At 45.9% G+C, this 17973-nt stretch overlaps 1 protein-coding gene across 10 annotated transcripts in view; it reads left to right on the forward strand.

Moving 5' to 3' along the window:
- MAD1L1 (mitotic arrest deficient 1 like 1) overlaps window positions 1-17973 on the forward strand; it is a 349235-nt gene that overhangs the window by 187901 nt on the left and 143361 nt on the right. For all 10 annotated transcript variants that reach the window (XR_010466404.1, XR_010466405.1, XM_065031475.1 and 7 more), the window contains one exon: window positions 3540-3630. Coding sequence is in view for 8 of the 10 variants with exons in the window: in XM_065031475.1 (XP_064887547.1) it covers window positions 3540-3630 (91 nt within the window). In the remaining 2 variants the exon portion in view is untranslated. The remainder of the gene's footprint in view (window positions 1-3539; window positions 3631-17973) is intronic.

Genomic DNA, 17973 nt, shown 5'->3' on the forward strand with positions numbered 1-17973 from the left:
GCAGAAGCAGAAGCAGTACACAGTACACAGTTGGCCCTGTACCTGAGTTTATATAAATAAAAAAATTGGAGTGCCAAGCAAGTAAATATTTTTCAATATTTGACTGCCGTATCTTAACCACCAGCTGCAAATGCTTTGCTGTGTTTATATATAGATAGGATTTCCCTTGCTTTTCTCTCTGTGCCATTGGGAAGAGTTCCCCAGGGCTGGAAAGCAAAGCTAGAATAGCACAAACTGTTTGCTAATGGTTCTTAGTGCTTTCCCGCTGGAGAACCAGGACACTTAACAGTGTTAAAAATAGGTTGGGAGAGGGATAAGTCCTAAAAGCCTCTGTGGTTCACATAGGTTACAGCGATGTTCCCGGTCCTCAGCGCAGGGAGAGCGGCGAGTCCCGTGTCTGATGGAGAAGAGCCGAGCGTGGGGAGCTGCCGTGTCCCGGCGCTCAGCGGCATCCCCAGCTCTGCCTCTGGGCCGTGATGATGCTGAGGGGTCTGGAGCATCTTTTGTCTGAGCAAAGACTCGGAGAGCCAGGGGTGTTAGCCTGGAGAAGAGAAGCTGAGAGGGGATTTTACCATATCTGAAGGGTGGGTGTAAAGAGGATGGACCAGACTCTTTTTAGTGGTGCCCAGTGACAGCGTGAGGGGCAACGGCACAGACTGAAGCACAGGAGGGTCCATCTGAATATGAGGAGAAACTTCTTTACTTTGCGGTGCCAGAGCCTGGCCCAGGCTGCCCAGAGAGGTGGTGGAGTCTCCTTCTCTGAGACATTCGAGCCCATGTGGACACCTTCCTGTGTGATCTACTCTAGCTGTACCTGCTTCAGCAGGTGGGTTGGACTGGATGATCCCCAGAGGTCTCTTCAACCCCAAGCACTCTGTGGTTCGGGAAGGAGGGTCCCCCAGAGCTGGGGTGCTGGGGTGGGACATGTGTCTGAGAGATGAGCCCAAGGACAGGCCATGAACTTGAGCTGCGCTCACAGGTGCTCTTGATGTGCTGCCAGTCGCAAAATACCTGGTACGGGTACGTACGAGTGCCCTGGGCTTTGAATCGCTGCCCTTTCTCCAATGAGGCACAAAGGGCGCAAACAAATTATTAAATGTTAAAATTGCAGGCTGAAGGGAGACTGCACCGCTGTCTGCAACTGCCTGAAAGGAGCTCGGAGCACGGAGGGGGTTGGTCTCTTCTCCCAAGTAGCAAGTGATAGGATGAGAGGAAACAGCCTCAAGTTGAAGCAGGGGAGGTTTAGATTGGATATCAGGAAAAAATTCTTCCCGGGAAGGGCTGTGGGGCATTGAACAGGCTGCCCAGGGCAGGGGTGGAGTCACCATCCCTGCAGGGGTTTAAAAGGTGTTTAGACGAGGTTCTTATGGACATGGCTTAGTGCTGGAGTTGGGTTCTGGTTGGACTGGATGATCCTGAGGGTCTCCTCCAACTGAAATGATTCTATGATTCTCTGAAATAGCACAAAAATATAGCCACTTAACGCCCCCCCGTTACAGCTCACTTGTGTGTTGGATCTTCATGTTTTCTGGTGTCTGCTACAAGAGATTCTTAAAGGGCTCCGAAGAGGCCTGAGCTTAAACCTCTGCATGGAGAGAAGTTCTGCAGGCAGATGACGGCAACATCGCAGCTTATTTGGGAGGCTGGATGGGGAGAAATTTGTTCTAAATTAATATTCAGCATGTCAAGTATGGAGAAAGTACCGACGAGCGTCCCGTGTCTGGCTCTGACCTTTCAGTAGCCGCTGCGCTGTTGTTCCTCAGAGAGAAACGTTGCTCTTCTTGTGGCATCTTCTGCAGCCCATTTAGAAACACGCTGTTAAAAGCATTAATTCCATTTTGAATTTCCATTTTTTCTGACCTTTCCAGTCTCTTGCTCCTTCAGCATCCTCCAGCCCAGCTCGTTCGTGTCTTCTGGAAATCACTGATGATCTTTTGTAATGGCCTGGACAATGCTAAAAGCCGCTCCTTGGCATGTTAGAATCTTCTGAGAGTGAAAAAAGGTGATATTTTATACTATCTGAAAATTACCAGCAGGGGTCGGGCTTACAAATAATTTAAGCAATTCAAGCTGCATATTTATAAAGGAGACATTTCTGTGCTGAACATGCTGGAGATGAACCAGCTGCTATGGAAAAGTTTGTAACTTTTGCCCACTGAAGAGGAGAAACAAGTTGTTCCTTGTACCTGAGATTTCTGTTGCACAATTTGGGGTATTGGCAGATGGGTGCATTGTTTTTTGTCACGGTACATGGATTCTCAGCTTAATTTTAGGTCATTTAGAGGCGAGGATTATCAAGCAAGCTAATTCATTTTTTAAAATGTTCTGGAGAAAGATCCTGATAAAAAAATGAAAGCAAACAGCAGCGTTAATATGCAATAGTTGCACAGTTAATAACATGTGCAGGGCGAGGTTCTTGTCTTATTCCACCAGACTCAAGTTTCTCTGTGACCTTTGGCTCAAAGCTTTTCAAGAGGCCAAATATATTATATCGACCATATAGGCCTGAGTCTTCTAAAATGGCTCTTATTGCAAACTTGTCCAATGCAAAGAGGAGTTTGTGTGGGGTGAGATTTGATGAAACGTGAACTCCTTCAGCATACCAGACTGTTCAGAGGTTCAGAAGAACCTGATGATGCTGCTCGAGGTGGGAAATGAAGTTGTGTGTCAGTAACTGCAAAACCTGTGCGCTAAGAAAAAACGCCTCTACTTTTACTCCCGCAATAGTGAGCTCCCAATGAGCTGTTATCACTCAAGAAAGAGATCTTACGGTATTGTGAAGGCTTCTAAAAATATCAGGTGAAGTTCAGTAATTAAAAACACAAATTGAATTCTAGGGATTATCAGAAAAGAAGCTGAGAACAGAACAGAAAGGCTCGTTATACCCCAAATACGTTTGAGTACTGTTTGTAGTTGTAGCTTTTCTCATAGCAAAAAGTCTTCGGAAAACTTGAAGAAGAACAAGGAAGCGCAATAAAGATCAGAAATATGGAAAATCCTTGGTGTGAGGAAAAATTAAATGGAGATTCTTCAGGAAATAACAGCGGAGGCCTGTACAGTGGTATGAAGAGGGGAATATGGGACAATTATTCACAACTTTTCACAGCAGCACTAACGGGCACTTGGTGAAATAATCACATATGAAGTATAAAACAAAATGAACTAATTTTTCATACAGCACATAATTAAATTGTGGAACTTACTGCCAAGCAGTGTTGTGAAGGCCAAAAGTATAAATCAGATCAAAAAGAGATTTGATGCACTCGTGGAGATTTTAGCTGTTGGTGATTATTAAACATGACGGTCTAGACTCACTCTCTGGTTCAGGAAGTTTTGCTTTATATTCAAATTGTGTATTTTCAATATACTTTTAAAAATTATTTTCATCATGCAAGCTTGTATCTTCTAGTCATATATCTTAACTGCCTCGTTACTATAGCTTTGTGATACTGAATAATCCGATATAGCGTGTGATGTCATGTTTTACTTGCTTATTTGTGCAGGGACACAGTGTCTATTCACTTTCCCTTCTTCTCCAGGCTGAAAATTGAGGAGCTGGAAGCTGAACGCAGCAAGCTGGAAGAGGAGAACAGATCCCTGGAGATGAAACTGGAGAAGCTGACTGTGCAGGTAGGAAACGTGGAGGTCCAGAGCATCCTGACGGCCTGAGCTGGTCCATGTGCCCCAGCTGTTCTGCCAGATGTGCCAGAATTCTCACAGCTTCACTTCCTTCAACCCAGGCAAAGCATTTTGCAGAACCTATGCGAACCGCGTCCGCACACCTGTCTCTCTGACCGTGTTACTGGGGTGTTTGGATGTCAGATGCAATCACACAAATGCAGTTGTCTCTTTAGATTCCTTTACCTAGAACCTCTTCTTCTTGGAGCCTCAAAAACTGTTCCATTTTAAATAACTCCACTATCGTAAGTTGTGTGTTGGACATTATTCCTGCCAAAGCAGGAGTGTAGACAGAGCTGAGCAGCACAGAGAAGATAGGAAAATTTGAGCTGCATTCATAATGAAGGCTCCACTGCTGCCCTGAGCGCTGGAGACAGAGCTCACCAGTTTGTAGCCTTGTTAGGCTGGAGTTCTCCAAGCCAGGAAGCATCAGTGCTGTGGAGATGACACAGCAGCATCTCCAGACCACAGACACTGAGAGACAGGAGGTGCGGAGTCAGAAGGAAGCAAGGGTGTGTTTCTTTTGGTGTTTTACCTTTTCCTGAGGTAGGTCTGTCTAATATGGCAGAAGGTGTTGAGCTCTTCACTGGGTGCAGGGTCACCCTGCCCTGTCTGCTCAGCCAGCTTTCCTTCCGGGAGCAGCTTTCCGAGGGGCACGAGACTTGCTTCCAGCTTTTATAGCGTTTCCTGTTTGAAAGGTGTTGGAGCAAACAAGAACCTGAGTCTCTTTGTTTAATCAAAGCCCATCCTGCAATGAACAGTGTTATCTCTCGCTTCTGTTCTCTCCGATATGCGGAACAATTCAGCATTGTAGCATTTCATTCTCTTAATTTTGCTTTCTTTGTCTCTTTTTTTTTTTTTTTTCCTATTTTTGTGTAAATTGCTTCATGGTGGAAAACCTGCAGGTTTTAAATTACTCAGATTTCAGACAGACCATTGATTTTATCTTGACACCTATTAGAGGCAAATCAAATTTATTTATTTATTTATTTATTTTCTTACCGATTCCTAGAGACAGGGGAGGTGACAGCTTTGATAAAGCAGGGAGCTAAGCGCTGCTGAGCAGCTCTGCTGAGCCACGCTTAGTGTGAAACCTGTCACCCGGCTCTCCTTTAATTGGGTTTCAGTCATCAGAAGGAGATGAAAGCTTTGGGCTGGTGTTTGCATGCTCAGGTCTCCAGCAAACACAACAGCAGCTTTGGTTTCAGAGCAGATTACAACTCACTCAGGTCACATTTAATCTGCCAGTGTTGTTTTAGGATGACTGCTGGCTTGCCAGCAAGGCCTGACCGGAGGAATTCCCTGTTTCCTTCATGATACCTAAAGATGCTCCGCTTTGTTCATACTGCCCTTGGGATGCCAAAACACCAGGCTTTTCAAATTGCACAGTCAGAGAGGAAAGGTCCAAAGTCTTCAGTGTTGTCTTGCTAATTGTCTGTCTTCTGGTCCTTGGCAGAGAAGATCAGCAGCAGCTACAGTTTGGATAGCGGAGCTTTCACAGGGTAGAAAAGCTACGGTGATAGGAACAAGATGGGCCCTTCACACAGCGGTAAAGCTACTGTACAATGGGGGTTGTGCTGTTCACCAAAAAGGCTTTGAAAGCCCGTCATGGCATCCCATGACCTGTCTCATTAAATGTGCTCGCTGTTCGGATGCAGTTTTTGTGCACGTCAGAGCTTTGTGGAGGGAGAACAGGAGGACAGAGCAAGGTAGAAATTGTATGGGGAGGATGAGATGTGTAGGTGTGGGAAAAGGAAGGTGGTCACCTGGTTTAGCAGGTCTAGGGAAGAGAAATCTGCCAGTCCCCCAAAAAGCTGGTTAGTGAGGTGAGTGAGGGTATTCAGGCTCTTCCATCTGCTATGCCGAGGCCATGGCTTTAATTCTTTCTTTAACAATAAGCAGCTCCCTTTCCTTAGCTCCTCACTTTACTTGTGTCTCAGAGGACTGGCTGCCAAAAGCAGTTTCTCCAAAAGGGGAGGAGTAGAGAAGAGAGCGTGAATGTAGCAGAATGAAAGCTGAATGCTAACATGTCCATATTGATCAGCGTGTGCCCACCTGGATGCTCCAGATCTCACAACTCACAGGGCAGAACCTTTTTTTATTCACCTTGAGAATCAAATACCTTGACAGGCCAAGCTTGGAACGACTTGTTTTATAAAAACATTGGAAGAAGGTTCCTTATGGTGGGAACTCGCTAAATTAAGGATAAGCTTAGAAATTCACCTTTTCTATCAGTGCTGAGCAAATACAGGGAAAATACTGTTATACACTCAGATCAGGTCACTGAAATATTGCTAGTTTGACTTGTTATTTATTCCTGTCTCTGAAAGAAATCACTGGGAAATGGTGGGTTAAAATTAACTTTATCAGAAAGGAAAAAAGGCAAGACAAACTTCACATAGAGAAATCACAGGAATAATGTACTGAACAGAGGGATGACTGAAATTACAAACATGGGAAAAGCATGGCGTCAAATCAAATAAAGGTGTAAGAGAAAGTAGGGGTGTCATTAAACAAGGTCGGATGAGGGTGATTTCTGACAAATCTTCGTCCGCGGCTCCTTCTTCTTAAAAACAAAACCTCAGAATTTCTGGAATTGTATCTACTAAATGAAAGATACATAGGAGGAGTGTATTAAAGTTGTGAATTTGGAAGAGATGGGATGTAGAACTAAGGCTTTGGTTGCTTTACACTGGACTGCAGCCTGTTGAGTTCACAGAGCTGTGTGCGGCGAACGAAATCTAGGGAGATACAGCTAATATTTGGTAACTAAAAATGTCAACGTTGGGCCGTATTGATGTGTGGAAAGGAGTAAAGCTTCAAAAATGTTTGCCTCTCGCATCCTTTGGTATCCGAGTGCTGGCAGATGACTTTTGCTCATCTCTGCTTCGGCTGCTGGCGCCGGTAAGCAGTTTGTGAACCGCAGGATGCTGACGGACTGGCCAGAGGGCAAGCGAGCACACGGAAAGGTGCTTTTGTGTGTGATTCACGCTCCCCGAGCCCAGTATTAGCAAATAAAGAAACTGAGATAATGATAGCGATCCGCAGCAGTGTACATAACATCTGACATCTCTTTGTATTCCATGCTTGCGTGGGGACAGCTTGAATTACAGCTGAGGGCACTTTCCAGCTCCACACAGCCCTTCTTCCAAAGCCCCTTGGCTCGTGACACCTGGCTGCAGGCTGCATTGATTTTCCTTCACTGCTATGAAGACTTTAGCATGGATGTTACTCGCCGGTCAGGTCTTTACTGCTAATAAAAACATCACATTACAAAAACAGCAGAAACGTGGGGTCTGTAGAGAAATGACACCCTGCTGAGTGTGCATCCCCATCCGCCAGGACATTTTGTTAAGAAAAACATAGAAAGTGTGGCTTAGGAGAAGGATTCAAATAACATATAAAAAGAGCAGTTTTAACCAGATAATTTTATCTCCTCTTCTCTCCCCGTCTTTCTTTCGACGAAGTGAAAAGCGCTTCCAGGAAAGCAAACGCACAGTTACTGCTTGGCCTGGGGTGGGCTGAGATTTCCGTGGAAGATCTGGTTTGTTTAGTTGTCTGAAATGACCGTCTGCCCCGAGCTGCTGGTGGGAAAACACAACCCGATGCCAAGAGCGAAGAGAGACTGATCAAATCAGTGCTTTTTGGATAAAGTGGGAGGCAAGAGTTGTGAGGAGTGTTCAATTAGCATTTCTTACTGCCAGGAGCCTTGTGTTTACAGGCAACCAGGCGGGTGTGAAGTGTTCCTTATGCAAATCCCGCTCTCCTGCTTTTCCTGCTCTCTTCTGCTCTTGGAGCTGAAGGAGAAGAGATTCTTCAAGTTTGGCTGCTTCAAGAAAGATTGATTAAAATCAGCTGCAGTTTGACTTAATTGGATCCATATGCTTGGAGAGGGAGCAGGACTAGTTAGAGATCCTCCTCATTAGTTCACAGCTGGTTGGTGAGAGAAACGAAACTCCAGTTAGAGTTGAGATAAGTGGATCTGTAATAAAAGGCAAGGAGATGATGTTTGTTACGCTGACTTTGGGCTTGAAAATCACCTCTAGTCCACCAGCCAAGGTAGCAGCCTAATCCTTTTGAGTGTATGCCTGTCTGTTAATGAGGATGAGTGGAATGAATCTTTATTTTCTTGCTTGTTTATGAGTGAAAGGAATCACCTGTGGATGCTGGTAGTCAAGGAAACATGAGCATGGTCACAGAAAGCCGGCAGAGGGTCCCAGGGACCAGGTGAGACCCTACAACGGTAGTTTGGCTCATTTGGCACAAACTCTACACAGATCAACTTTGAGTGTGATGCCCCTGGTCACAATAGTAACTAATTGTGTTTGAGGTCTTCTGCCAGTCAGTAATATGATAGCAACACTCATTAAAATGCACTCTTATTCATACATATGGAAATATTGAGGTTGTTTTCCCCATTATCTCCAAGAGCTCAGGAAGAGGTGACTGGATACATGGTATGGGGATGGTCATCAGGATATTTTCCCCAGCCAGAACCTGGTATTTTGCTGTCTGGAAAGACTGATTCCCTATTGCAGTGTCCATGGGGGATCTGGCTGGGAAAAGCATCTCCCACAAGGTATTTGGGGGGATCTTTTCATGACTTTATTGATGTGTTTTGAGGTGTTCATTAATGCTTGTGCAGTAGTTTCTTTCCAAACGTCTAACTTTCCTATTGTTATCAACCATTTTACAATTTCAGATATCAATCTGCTTAAATTAAATCTTAGTTTCTTCCAGGCTTAAAATTGATTATTTTTGCACAAATCAAAGCGTGAACCACTCGCCCGCTTTGGTGACAGTTGCGTCGTAGCTGTAACGATTTGAAGATAAGAAATAAGCAAGTTCTGCAAGCAGACTTCTATTTTTTTTTAGTAAAAGTAGCTGATGTAATGGATAAATTTAGGTACAAATAGAGTGGGTGTCTGAAAATGTGTCCTGTTTGTCTCCTTTAGGTCATTTTAGTTGGCTCGCCTTGGCTACCATGGACTTGTTGGTCCCACCAGGGCTCTGCAGGGAGCTGCAGTGTCTGTTGAGCTCTCCAGGAGCCGAATGGATGATGAAGGTGCTGGAGCATCCTGAGAGCCCTCTTGGTTCTTTTTCCCCTTATCTCTGCGGTCTGTGTGGTTGGGCCGGTCTCCCTGTTACCTTCGCACGGCGTGTGGAGGGACTAACGGAACATCGGAGCTGTACCCCAAGCACAGATTCCTCAGGGACAGGGAACGTTTCTCCTCTTTAAGCATTAATGACTCATTTTATCGTTAGGACTTTGGCGGCCAGGCAGCAACTGGCTTGGAGTTAAGAGCCCACGGCAAAGTTGAGGTCATTTAGCAGTCTAACTGTTCATTATGTGATCAGTGAAGAATGATGAATGAATCATTTACACTGTTACAAAACTTAAAGGGACATCGTCAACCTTTCAAGGTTCCCTAATTGACCTCTCAAGTGCTCACAAGTCTTCTTCCCGGATTATCTCCATGCTTTCCCTATCAGATACTTCTTGGCCTTTTTCCTTCATCTCTGCATCCTGTGGTCCACATCAGCCTCTGTGGCACAGCTTGTCCGCGCAGAAAAACTCAGGTGGTCAAGTTCGGCTTTTTTTTGGTATTTCCTCCCCCAAAAAGTGGGGCGTCTTCATTATATGGGTTTCAGCAAACCTCTTGGCATCTCTTCAGGCAGGTATAACTTTTGGTGTAGGGACAAATGTATGCGTTTCATAGGGATTTAATTACAAGACAGAGTAGCTGAGAACATACAGCTGGAGATGCTTTAAAGGGAAGGGGAACCGGCCCGAGGAGTGAAGGTCCAGGTCTACAGAAGGTTGTGTCATCTCCTATCACAGCGCCTGGCTCGTCCAGTACATTGAGTTTCACAGGAGCGTGTGGGAGTGGATGCAAAACAGAGCGGTTTGTGATCCTTTCCACAGACTCCTGGCTTTTGGCAGCAATGAGCTCATCAGGCAAAGATGATCTTCGGCATTTCACGGGTGTGACAAGTCTTTACTGATATAGGGAAGCACGTATATGCTCAGTGTATCTCTGGTGTTCACAGTGAGCTGCTACGGGTACACGTGCTGAAGTGCTGCCCAAATGGATGTGAGGGAAAAGAACTTTGTCTGCAATATGCTTATATATTGTACTGAAAGGATGTTATTTGGGAGAAAGCATCGGGTATCTTGTGGCACGTGGGTTAGGTACTGCAGAAGCTCCCAGAACCAGTGTGTAATGGAAGGAGTGTGGCACCTGCAGCTCTCCAAGCCTCGAGGACTACATGACACTCAATTAGCTGGGGCTATGCAAATATTTGTACATGTTAATTCTGAATACATCACATTTATTAGAACTAACAGGAGTTAGAAGCGTTCTGTGGGAGCAGAGAGGAGAAGTATAAACATGTCATCAAGTTGTAGATTTGTCATTAGGTGGTTCAAGGAGAAGTTGAGTCTTGGTCTCAGTGGCCCTGATAAATGTGACGTGCAGAATGGATGTCACATAAAACAAGGACACACACAGCACAGACTTGCTAATGTTTGTTAACATCAGGGACCGGGAGTGCGTACATTCACATTTGTGCAGGGAAATTTCACCAACATGCCCTTTAAAAAAAATCTTTTTTAAGGAATTTGCACATGGAATATTAAACACCTGAAGCTCTATAAATTTTACTGCCAGAGCCAACACTGTGTTGTTTATTTCATGCAGCACCTTTCTCGAAGTTCTGCAGAAACTGATTAACATTTGCATAATACATTTAACACAAAAATCCATAATAAATTCATTAATGTACTTCTGCCACTAGCCCAGAAAATACCAGCAGTTGTGTATTATCACACGGCTCGTTAGAGGAGCAGAGGGGAGGACGAGGGAGCTCTGGATGTCCTGAGCGGCTCCGGAGCAGGGAAAGGTCAGTGCACACAGAACACCAGAGTGTCAGGGGTTGAAGGGCCCTGGCAAGCTCATCCAGTGCAATCCCCCATGGAGCAGGAACACCCAGATGAGGTTACACAGGAAGGTGTCCAGGCGGGTTGGAATGTCTGCACAGAAGGAGACTCCACAACCCCCCTGGGCAGCCTGGGCCAGGCTCTGCCACCCTCACCCCCAACAAGTTTCTTCTCAAATTTAAGTGGAACCTCCTGTGTTCCAGTTTGCACCCATTGCCCCTTGTCCTGTCACTGGTTGTCACCAGAAGAGCCTGGCTCCATCCTCCTGACACTCCCCCTTTCCATATTGATCCCCAGGAATGAGTCCCCCCTCAGTCTCCTCTTGTCCAGCTCCAGAGCCCCAGCTCCCTCAGCCTTTCCTCACACCGGAGATGCTCCACTCCCTGCAGCATCTTGGTGGCTGCGCTGGACTCTCTCCAGCAGTTCCCTGTCCTGCTGGAACTGAGGGGCCACAGCTGGACACAATATTCCAGGTGCACTAAGCATCAGTACCTGAGCAGCGGCACGGAGAGCTTGGAGCAAGTTTGGAGAGAGCTGGGGCGGGGGGAATGTCCTGCTGGGAAAGGTCGCTGTACCTGTAGACACAAACACAAACTGGAAGATGTGGTGTGCGTGCTAGAGCAGAAAACTTGGTGACAAATACAAAATGGTGTGACAGTGAGGAGGAGGTTGCTCCTCGAGCATGTGTGTTCTGCAGGGGGAGAACACCCAGGAAGTCCTGCTGCGGTGCAAGAAAGTGGGTTTGAAACAAGCCTTGCTTTTTCTGATCAGGTATTGCGGGATGAATGGTCAGGCTTTGAAAGTCGTGCAAGACTTGGCCACATGGCGGGGGTTCATGGAACCACTCAGTCCAGGGGGTGGTCTCTGTGCGTGCACCCCTCTCATGGCAGGTGGGAAAGACACCACTCTGTTAGTGTTCTTGCATGATCAAAAGAGCAGGGATGTCAGAAAATGGGTGGTTTCAGCTACAATTGCATGCTCAGGTACATACCTGTGTTTATAAAACGTCCCACCCAACATACAGTGCTAGACGATTAAATATTAATAGTAATAAGTAGCAACTACAGAAGTCTCCTGTGCACCAAGAGCGTTTCACTGATTCCCCAGAACCACCCTGCAAGTGAAAGCCGAGGCTGAGGAGACAGACACAACCGTTTTAGAAAGAGACTTTGCTTTTAAGCTCCTCTAATCTTGTTTATCACACAGCAAAGAAAAAACCAAGTTTCAGGAAACAATAAGAGTGACTGTCCCTTTATAGCTTTCTGCTTTTTCTCTGTAGTCATTTGATGGCATGAATTAGTTTTAAATTGTTCTTTCTTCATTTTCTGTTATTCTGCTGCTGCTTTGAATTCTGCTACGATGTCACAGAACGAAAACAAAAATGTCGTTTAGACCCATATAGGGAAAATAGAGCCTGACAAGTTCTGTTTGCTGAAGCTTTGTGTTTTTTCTCGGATTTCTATGAATACCAAGTCTGCAAGTTGCAGCTCTCTCCACATTTGGCTTTTAGCTTTTCATTACTAATTATTACTTCAGCCAGTGACCTAATTACTTTCAAATATTTCATCAAAACGAATAGGTTCGAGTGTCATGCTGTCCTTGTCTTTGCCGCTTCTCTTGTGTCTGGCTTTTTGCCACTGGGCTTTGTAAAGTCAAAGTTTTTGGTAATTTGCTTGAACAGTTTTAGTCTTCTGATAAGGAGACTCTGGTTACAGTGCAGGATTTTTCCTCTTCTGTTTGATATGCGGAAAACTCGACCCCGTCTCTAAGAGCCGGAAGACCAGATTGTGGGAAAGAAATGAAGTCAGAGTTTGGCCAGCGTGTGTGTGTGATGAGAAGAGCAAAGTCTTGCTGTTCCGTGTCACGGTGAAGGGTGGGCAGCAGTCGTGATGGTGTTAAGTGAGGAGGTGCTCTGAGCTGAGCCACGCGAGGAGATGGAGCGTGATTCAGAGAAACACATCTTTGCGTGACCTCTGTCAGGGGATTCAAGCGTGTGAGACGTACATGTGTTGTCTTACATACACCAGAGCCCTTCCCTTTGATCTGACCGACCTGCCGCCTATTTGACACAGAGATATACATAAAGAAAATGGATTTCCACTAAAGAATTGTATCAAGTAGTAGAAGGAAACTGGACGTGCCTGTGTCACTCAAACAGCTGGCATCGAGCAGTTCCATCTGCAGTCTGCTGGGGATGGGAGCTTGTGATGTGCCTGGGGAGCCCCAGGGGTGTACGTGGGGACAAGTAACACCCCATTGTCAGGGCATCTCTGCAGCGCCCCAGCGGCAGTCAGACCAGGAGACGCTCTCTCCCCGGTCCCCGTTAACAAATCTGCCTCAGTTTCCATTTGCTATTGTTTGATAAGACTCTAGAGAGACATAGATCCAGAAGAGTCAGAAAACAGTGATTGTTCTTGGCAGGTTTCCTACCTCGATTTGAAAGACAGGTAACAGCAGAATGGAAAACGATGTGTAATTTAGGTACAAGAGCTGTTGTCTTTAAATGAGGATAGACAGGGTGGCAGGATAAGTGAAACGCCTTGGAAAGAACATCATCTTTGTAGCCTTTTGAGAAATTCAGCGGTGTCCCATGGTGGTTCTGTGTGTCCAACGGAGCGGTGGTGTCTGCAGAGCCCAGGTGTGTTAAATACAGATGGGGGGGTCCCCAGGGGATCCGTCACATCCATATTTACCCAGCCATGGGTTCGGCTCCATCAGGAACACTGCAGCTTCCCCTGATCAACATTTAAGCCCCACGTATCTCAAATAATACAGAAGCTGTGCCTGTTCTTTGCGGTTTTGGCAGGACATTTAAAATGAAATAAAAACTCCCTGAAAACTATTGTGCGTATTGGACACAACATAAGATGTTCAGGCGAGATTGTGACCTTTCAGAACAAAGATGCTGCTTTTGAAAAGGGAGTTCATTGTGCTTCTGGCTCTAGTAAGATGAAAAATGTGAAAAACCAGTACCATGAAGGCTGTGCAGTAAGGATGAGCTCCACAGAGATGCTCTCGTGTGGTTTTGGTTGTCTTCCAGTGCATGCATCCTTTCTCTCTGTGCAACGCTACCACAGTTGCAATGAGTAGTAATTACAGACATCTCGTTTTGATGGGGGGGAGGTGTGAAAAGCTGTTGGCAGGGCAGTCCCTGGGCTCTGGAGCTGCTTTCCCTCCAGATCCAGCACAGCTAGAGCTGCTGACCTTAAGGTTATTTCCCTAGGAGTCAGGTTGATCAGTCTGCAAGGAAAAGCGTGATCTTGTGTGAGCTCTAGTGATTAGTATTGCCATGGTGGAGCAGCCTGAACATATAAGTACAACACCAGGGCATTTAATTTTACATCTATACATGTTTGCAGACAATTCTTGGAATGCACGCGGTTGTATTTATATGCAGATGTGACTGGATGCCTGTGGGTGTAAAATAGGGAACGTCACCCAGATTGTTTCAACAGAATCGGACTGGAGTGCGGTCAGAGAGGTGGTGAAGGGCCATGGAAATCGCTGCTCGGGGGGAGGACAGACACAAGGTGTGGGCTGCGGGTTCTTCCCTGGATGTGTCAGACTGACACGTTGTCAGACTGACACGTTGTCAGACTGTTCCCTCAAGGTTCATAGAAATTGAAATGAAGGAGGCGGCAACATCATAGACATCCTTGTGGGTCTTCTAGTGGGTCTTCTTCAGGTGGGTGGTGGGAAGGAATAGTGCTGTATACCGTGAAATGGGTTTCCTGGTGCTGCCTCGTGGCTGTGCCGTGGTGGCACGTACACACTAACTTGTAGGTCCAGGCAATTTGGGGATTGAATGTACAATGTCTGTTGGCTTTTCTGCTTTCCCAGGGTCTCTAATGGCTTCTGTGTGTGATGCTCCTGTTGTCACTCAGGGGTGTCAAACTCATTGTCACCGGAGCACACATCAGCCTCGCGGTTGCCTTCAAAGGGCAGAATGTAGTGTTAGGACTGTATAAATGCAGGAGTAGTTTGACACCTGTGGTATAGAAGATCAAAAAATACTGAACACATGGCAAAACAGCCCTATTGCTCAGTTCACCAGCGTGTTCCTCCTGAGCCTACGCTCTCATCTGCCTCTCTCAGCTCTTTGGCTGTTCTGTTCAATTTAATGCTCTTTACTGATGTTGCATGATTCCCAGGATCAAAAAGATAGTCTGAGTCCTTCAGATATGTGTGGAAGTTAGAGATGATGCACTTCGAGTGATTTACTCAATGGTAGCTCAGAAACTTGTTACTGGGCAAGGCTGTTTCTGAAGTATTTATTTCTTTAGGCAGCCGGATCAAGACAATGTTGATTTCGTTGCTTGGAGCAGTTTGCTCAAAGCTCTTCAGAATCCATTAGGTTGCCCCATAGCCCTTCTTGTTATTGTTCCAGTTTATCTATAAATCTCTCTTATTCTTGTAAACTCCAAATGAAGAGATGACTCTGCCCATCTGAAAGGATTTCGGTGCTGCTTGAAGTCTCCTTGTACTGGCAGAAAAAAGCAGCTGAGCTTTGAGCTTGAACTGAAAGACAGAGAAGATCGCCAGGAGATTTCCACAGCAAATGCAGAATATATTCTTCTCTAATGGATTCTTAGTGCTGTCTGGCAAGTAATTGAATTGCTTGGGTAGAAAGGAAGAGGTGACTGGGTTACTTCTTTTGTTGATTTGGTGGGTGTTTTTCAAAGCTCCCAAATTTGATGAGGGTAGGAAGTGAAAAGTGGTTTCTCTGCGTGACCCAGGATGTCTGTCAGACATAGGGGAAGCTAATTAAAATGTCACTGTATGTACACGAGGTTGATGAGGCAGAAAGGGCTGGTCGCTTCCTTGCTTCGAGGGGCCTGTCTCTGTCTTTGCTTCTCCGCTCACTGTGAAATCTGCTGCGGGGGGTAATTCACGCTCTGGGGTAGGAATGGGGCCGTGGGGTAAATTTGGCCTCTTTCTGGAGTAAAGCAGAAAATCAATTAAATCCATTCTTGCTCTGCTGCAATTATGAAGGCGGTCTCACTCCAGCTGGGCAAGAGCAGGGATGCTCTTTCCTGCCGTCCCATCGTCGCCAACACCGCTCTGCTCCGTGTCACTGGCCATAGTGCTGGGGGGGTGGCACTGGGTCATCTGGGACGTTTCCACAGCCTGTTTCAGTCCATAGCCTGCGAGGGGCCAGAAGCAAAGCAGCAGCATCCTCTTTCGCATCCTTTTGTGTAAAAGTACGAAGCATGTCCTGATAAGCCAAGGGAATGAGAGAGAGATAATAACGCAGCCTTTGGTATATTCTTTGGAAACACTCAGATGGCAAAGAGGTGGTCCGAGCCATCCAGCCCGCAGCATTGAAAAACACCGAACAACAGCAAAAGGAAGAAAAAAAAGGGATGATCATCAGGGAAATTGCTATAATGGTAAGATAATTAGAACGCAGAATGATTAACATTAGTCAGTGTGCTGCATTGGCAAGGACTATGCAAGTTGACATAATAGGCTTCTTCCATATCAAACGTGTGGTTTTTCAGAATTCAGTTTAACACTTTCATGTGACTTTAATAGAGTTCGCAGCTGAAGCAGGCGTTCAGTTCTCGTGTAACTTGCACAGTAATTCTCCTCTAAGGCTACCAGAAGGACCTTCTTGTTTCCCTTTTGTGTCTACTGATTACCGAAGGATAAAAGCCTCTCTCACCATGGAGTCCCTCTACATTGTTCTGGGGGGTAGCCAGATGTGAGCTCCTAAGTGTGCTCCTCCTGTTGTGCCTGATGAAAATGGACTTCCCTACAAACAAAAACCGCTGAAGTGTTTCACAAAATGGCTGTCTTCTTCTCAGGGAGAGAATGGTAAAATTCAGGAGACCAATACTGATAATCTCTTCTAAGAAAGATTTTCATAGATGTCTAATGCATCTCAAGCCCCTGCCTGTTATCTCACCCTAAGGCCTGGAGAGTCCCCTGCCAGCCCTCCCGTGTGGACCCCTCCTAAACCCACTTGATTTGCCAAACCCAAACTGGTGCAAGAAGCTGGTTTTAGCACCACCTTTAGTCACTGGTTTTGGAGCCTGATGGAGTTTGGAGCCAAACTTCGAATGCAGAATTACTTCAGTAATTCAGCAGCTCTACCAGTTGTTGTAGACCAGTGAACGTTTGATCTCCTTGCCTACTGGCAACCCCCTTGCTCATGGACCAGGTCATTCGATATGTTGTCTCCTTCCATTTTCACTGGTTGTTTCTGACTAGACTTGTGGCGGTTTTCCAGGATCTCTAGTGGCTTTCCCCTTGCCGTGCCCATCGGCTGGTGGCTCTTTGCTGTGTTGGGGCACTTGCAGTAGCACAATTTTGGCTTTTCCCCGTGTCTCTGCACACTGCAGAGATCAGGCACAGCCTTCGTTACAGCTGATAAAATCCAGTGGTGCTTTGTGGCAGAAAATCCTCTGACTTCAGTAGTGCTTTTTTCTCCCTCTCACCTCTTTACTATATAAATAAACCCCGTATTTTCTTGAAGGAGTGGGAAAGCACGCTGCCCAAATTCCCCCTCTCTGCTCCGGAGGATCCTCCGGTTGCTGTCGGAAAGGAATTGCAGTCACGCAGCTGTGCGGTGAATGTGTAAAGAGTGTTTTGTGCGGTTTGTATTTTGTGAATTATTTTCTCTGTCCTTCTGACCCCACCTCAGATGAAATTCCTGCACTTCATCAGCTCCTCGGGTTGGGCAATCAGCAGATACGATCGAGGTCTGTGAGGAGGCGCTGCTCGGGCATACAAAGCAGTCGCATTAGGACGGAGGAGCCAGGACTAATGGGGAACGAGGCTGGTAACAGAAGACAGAGAAATATGGCAGAGTAAGATCCATTAGGGATCAGATTCAATAACTGTAGAATGATGAGAAGTTTATGATCAAAGGCTTACTTGAAGCATTTTAATGACACAGTCATTTAATCCATTTAAAGCAGATAGATAAGGAGTTAAGTGGAATCTACAGCAGTCGTCCTTCTGAGCTGTTTATGAACCTGTTACAGGCTACAGATCACTGCGAAAGGCACAGGATGGATGCCTGCTGTAGTAATTGAACAGTATATAATGGGCTACCAGTCTTTACAGGCTGATTTACATATGAGGTCGGTAAAACTTAGTACAAAGGCTTGTGGTTTGTCTTAGCAGCGTGCATGGTTCCTCAGCTATTTTTAATGAGCGTGTTACTAGCAAGAGCACTGAATGAGGGGAAGGGCAGATTGATTTTCAAACCTTTCTGTGCCAGGATATTTAGTTCCCAGCGGGTGTGATCTCTGGAAGCAGCGTGAGTATGGGCTGTTGTAATGACAAGAATCAGATGGGCTCTGACACCTGAACCACCCTGCCATCTACCATAGGAATTACACATCTAA

This window comes from Columba livia, chromosome 15 (genome assembly GCF_036013475.1).
Source record: "Columba livia isolate bColLiv1 breed racing homer chromosome 15, bColLiv1.pat.W.v2, whole genome shotgun sequence".
NCBI classification, from domain to species: Eukaryota; Metazoa; Chordata; class Aves; order Columbiformes; family Columbidae; genus Columba; species Columba livia.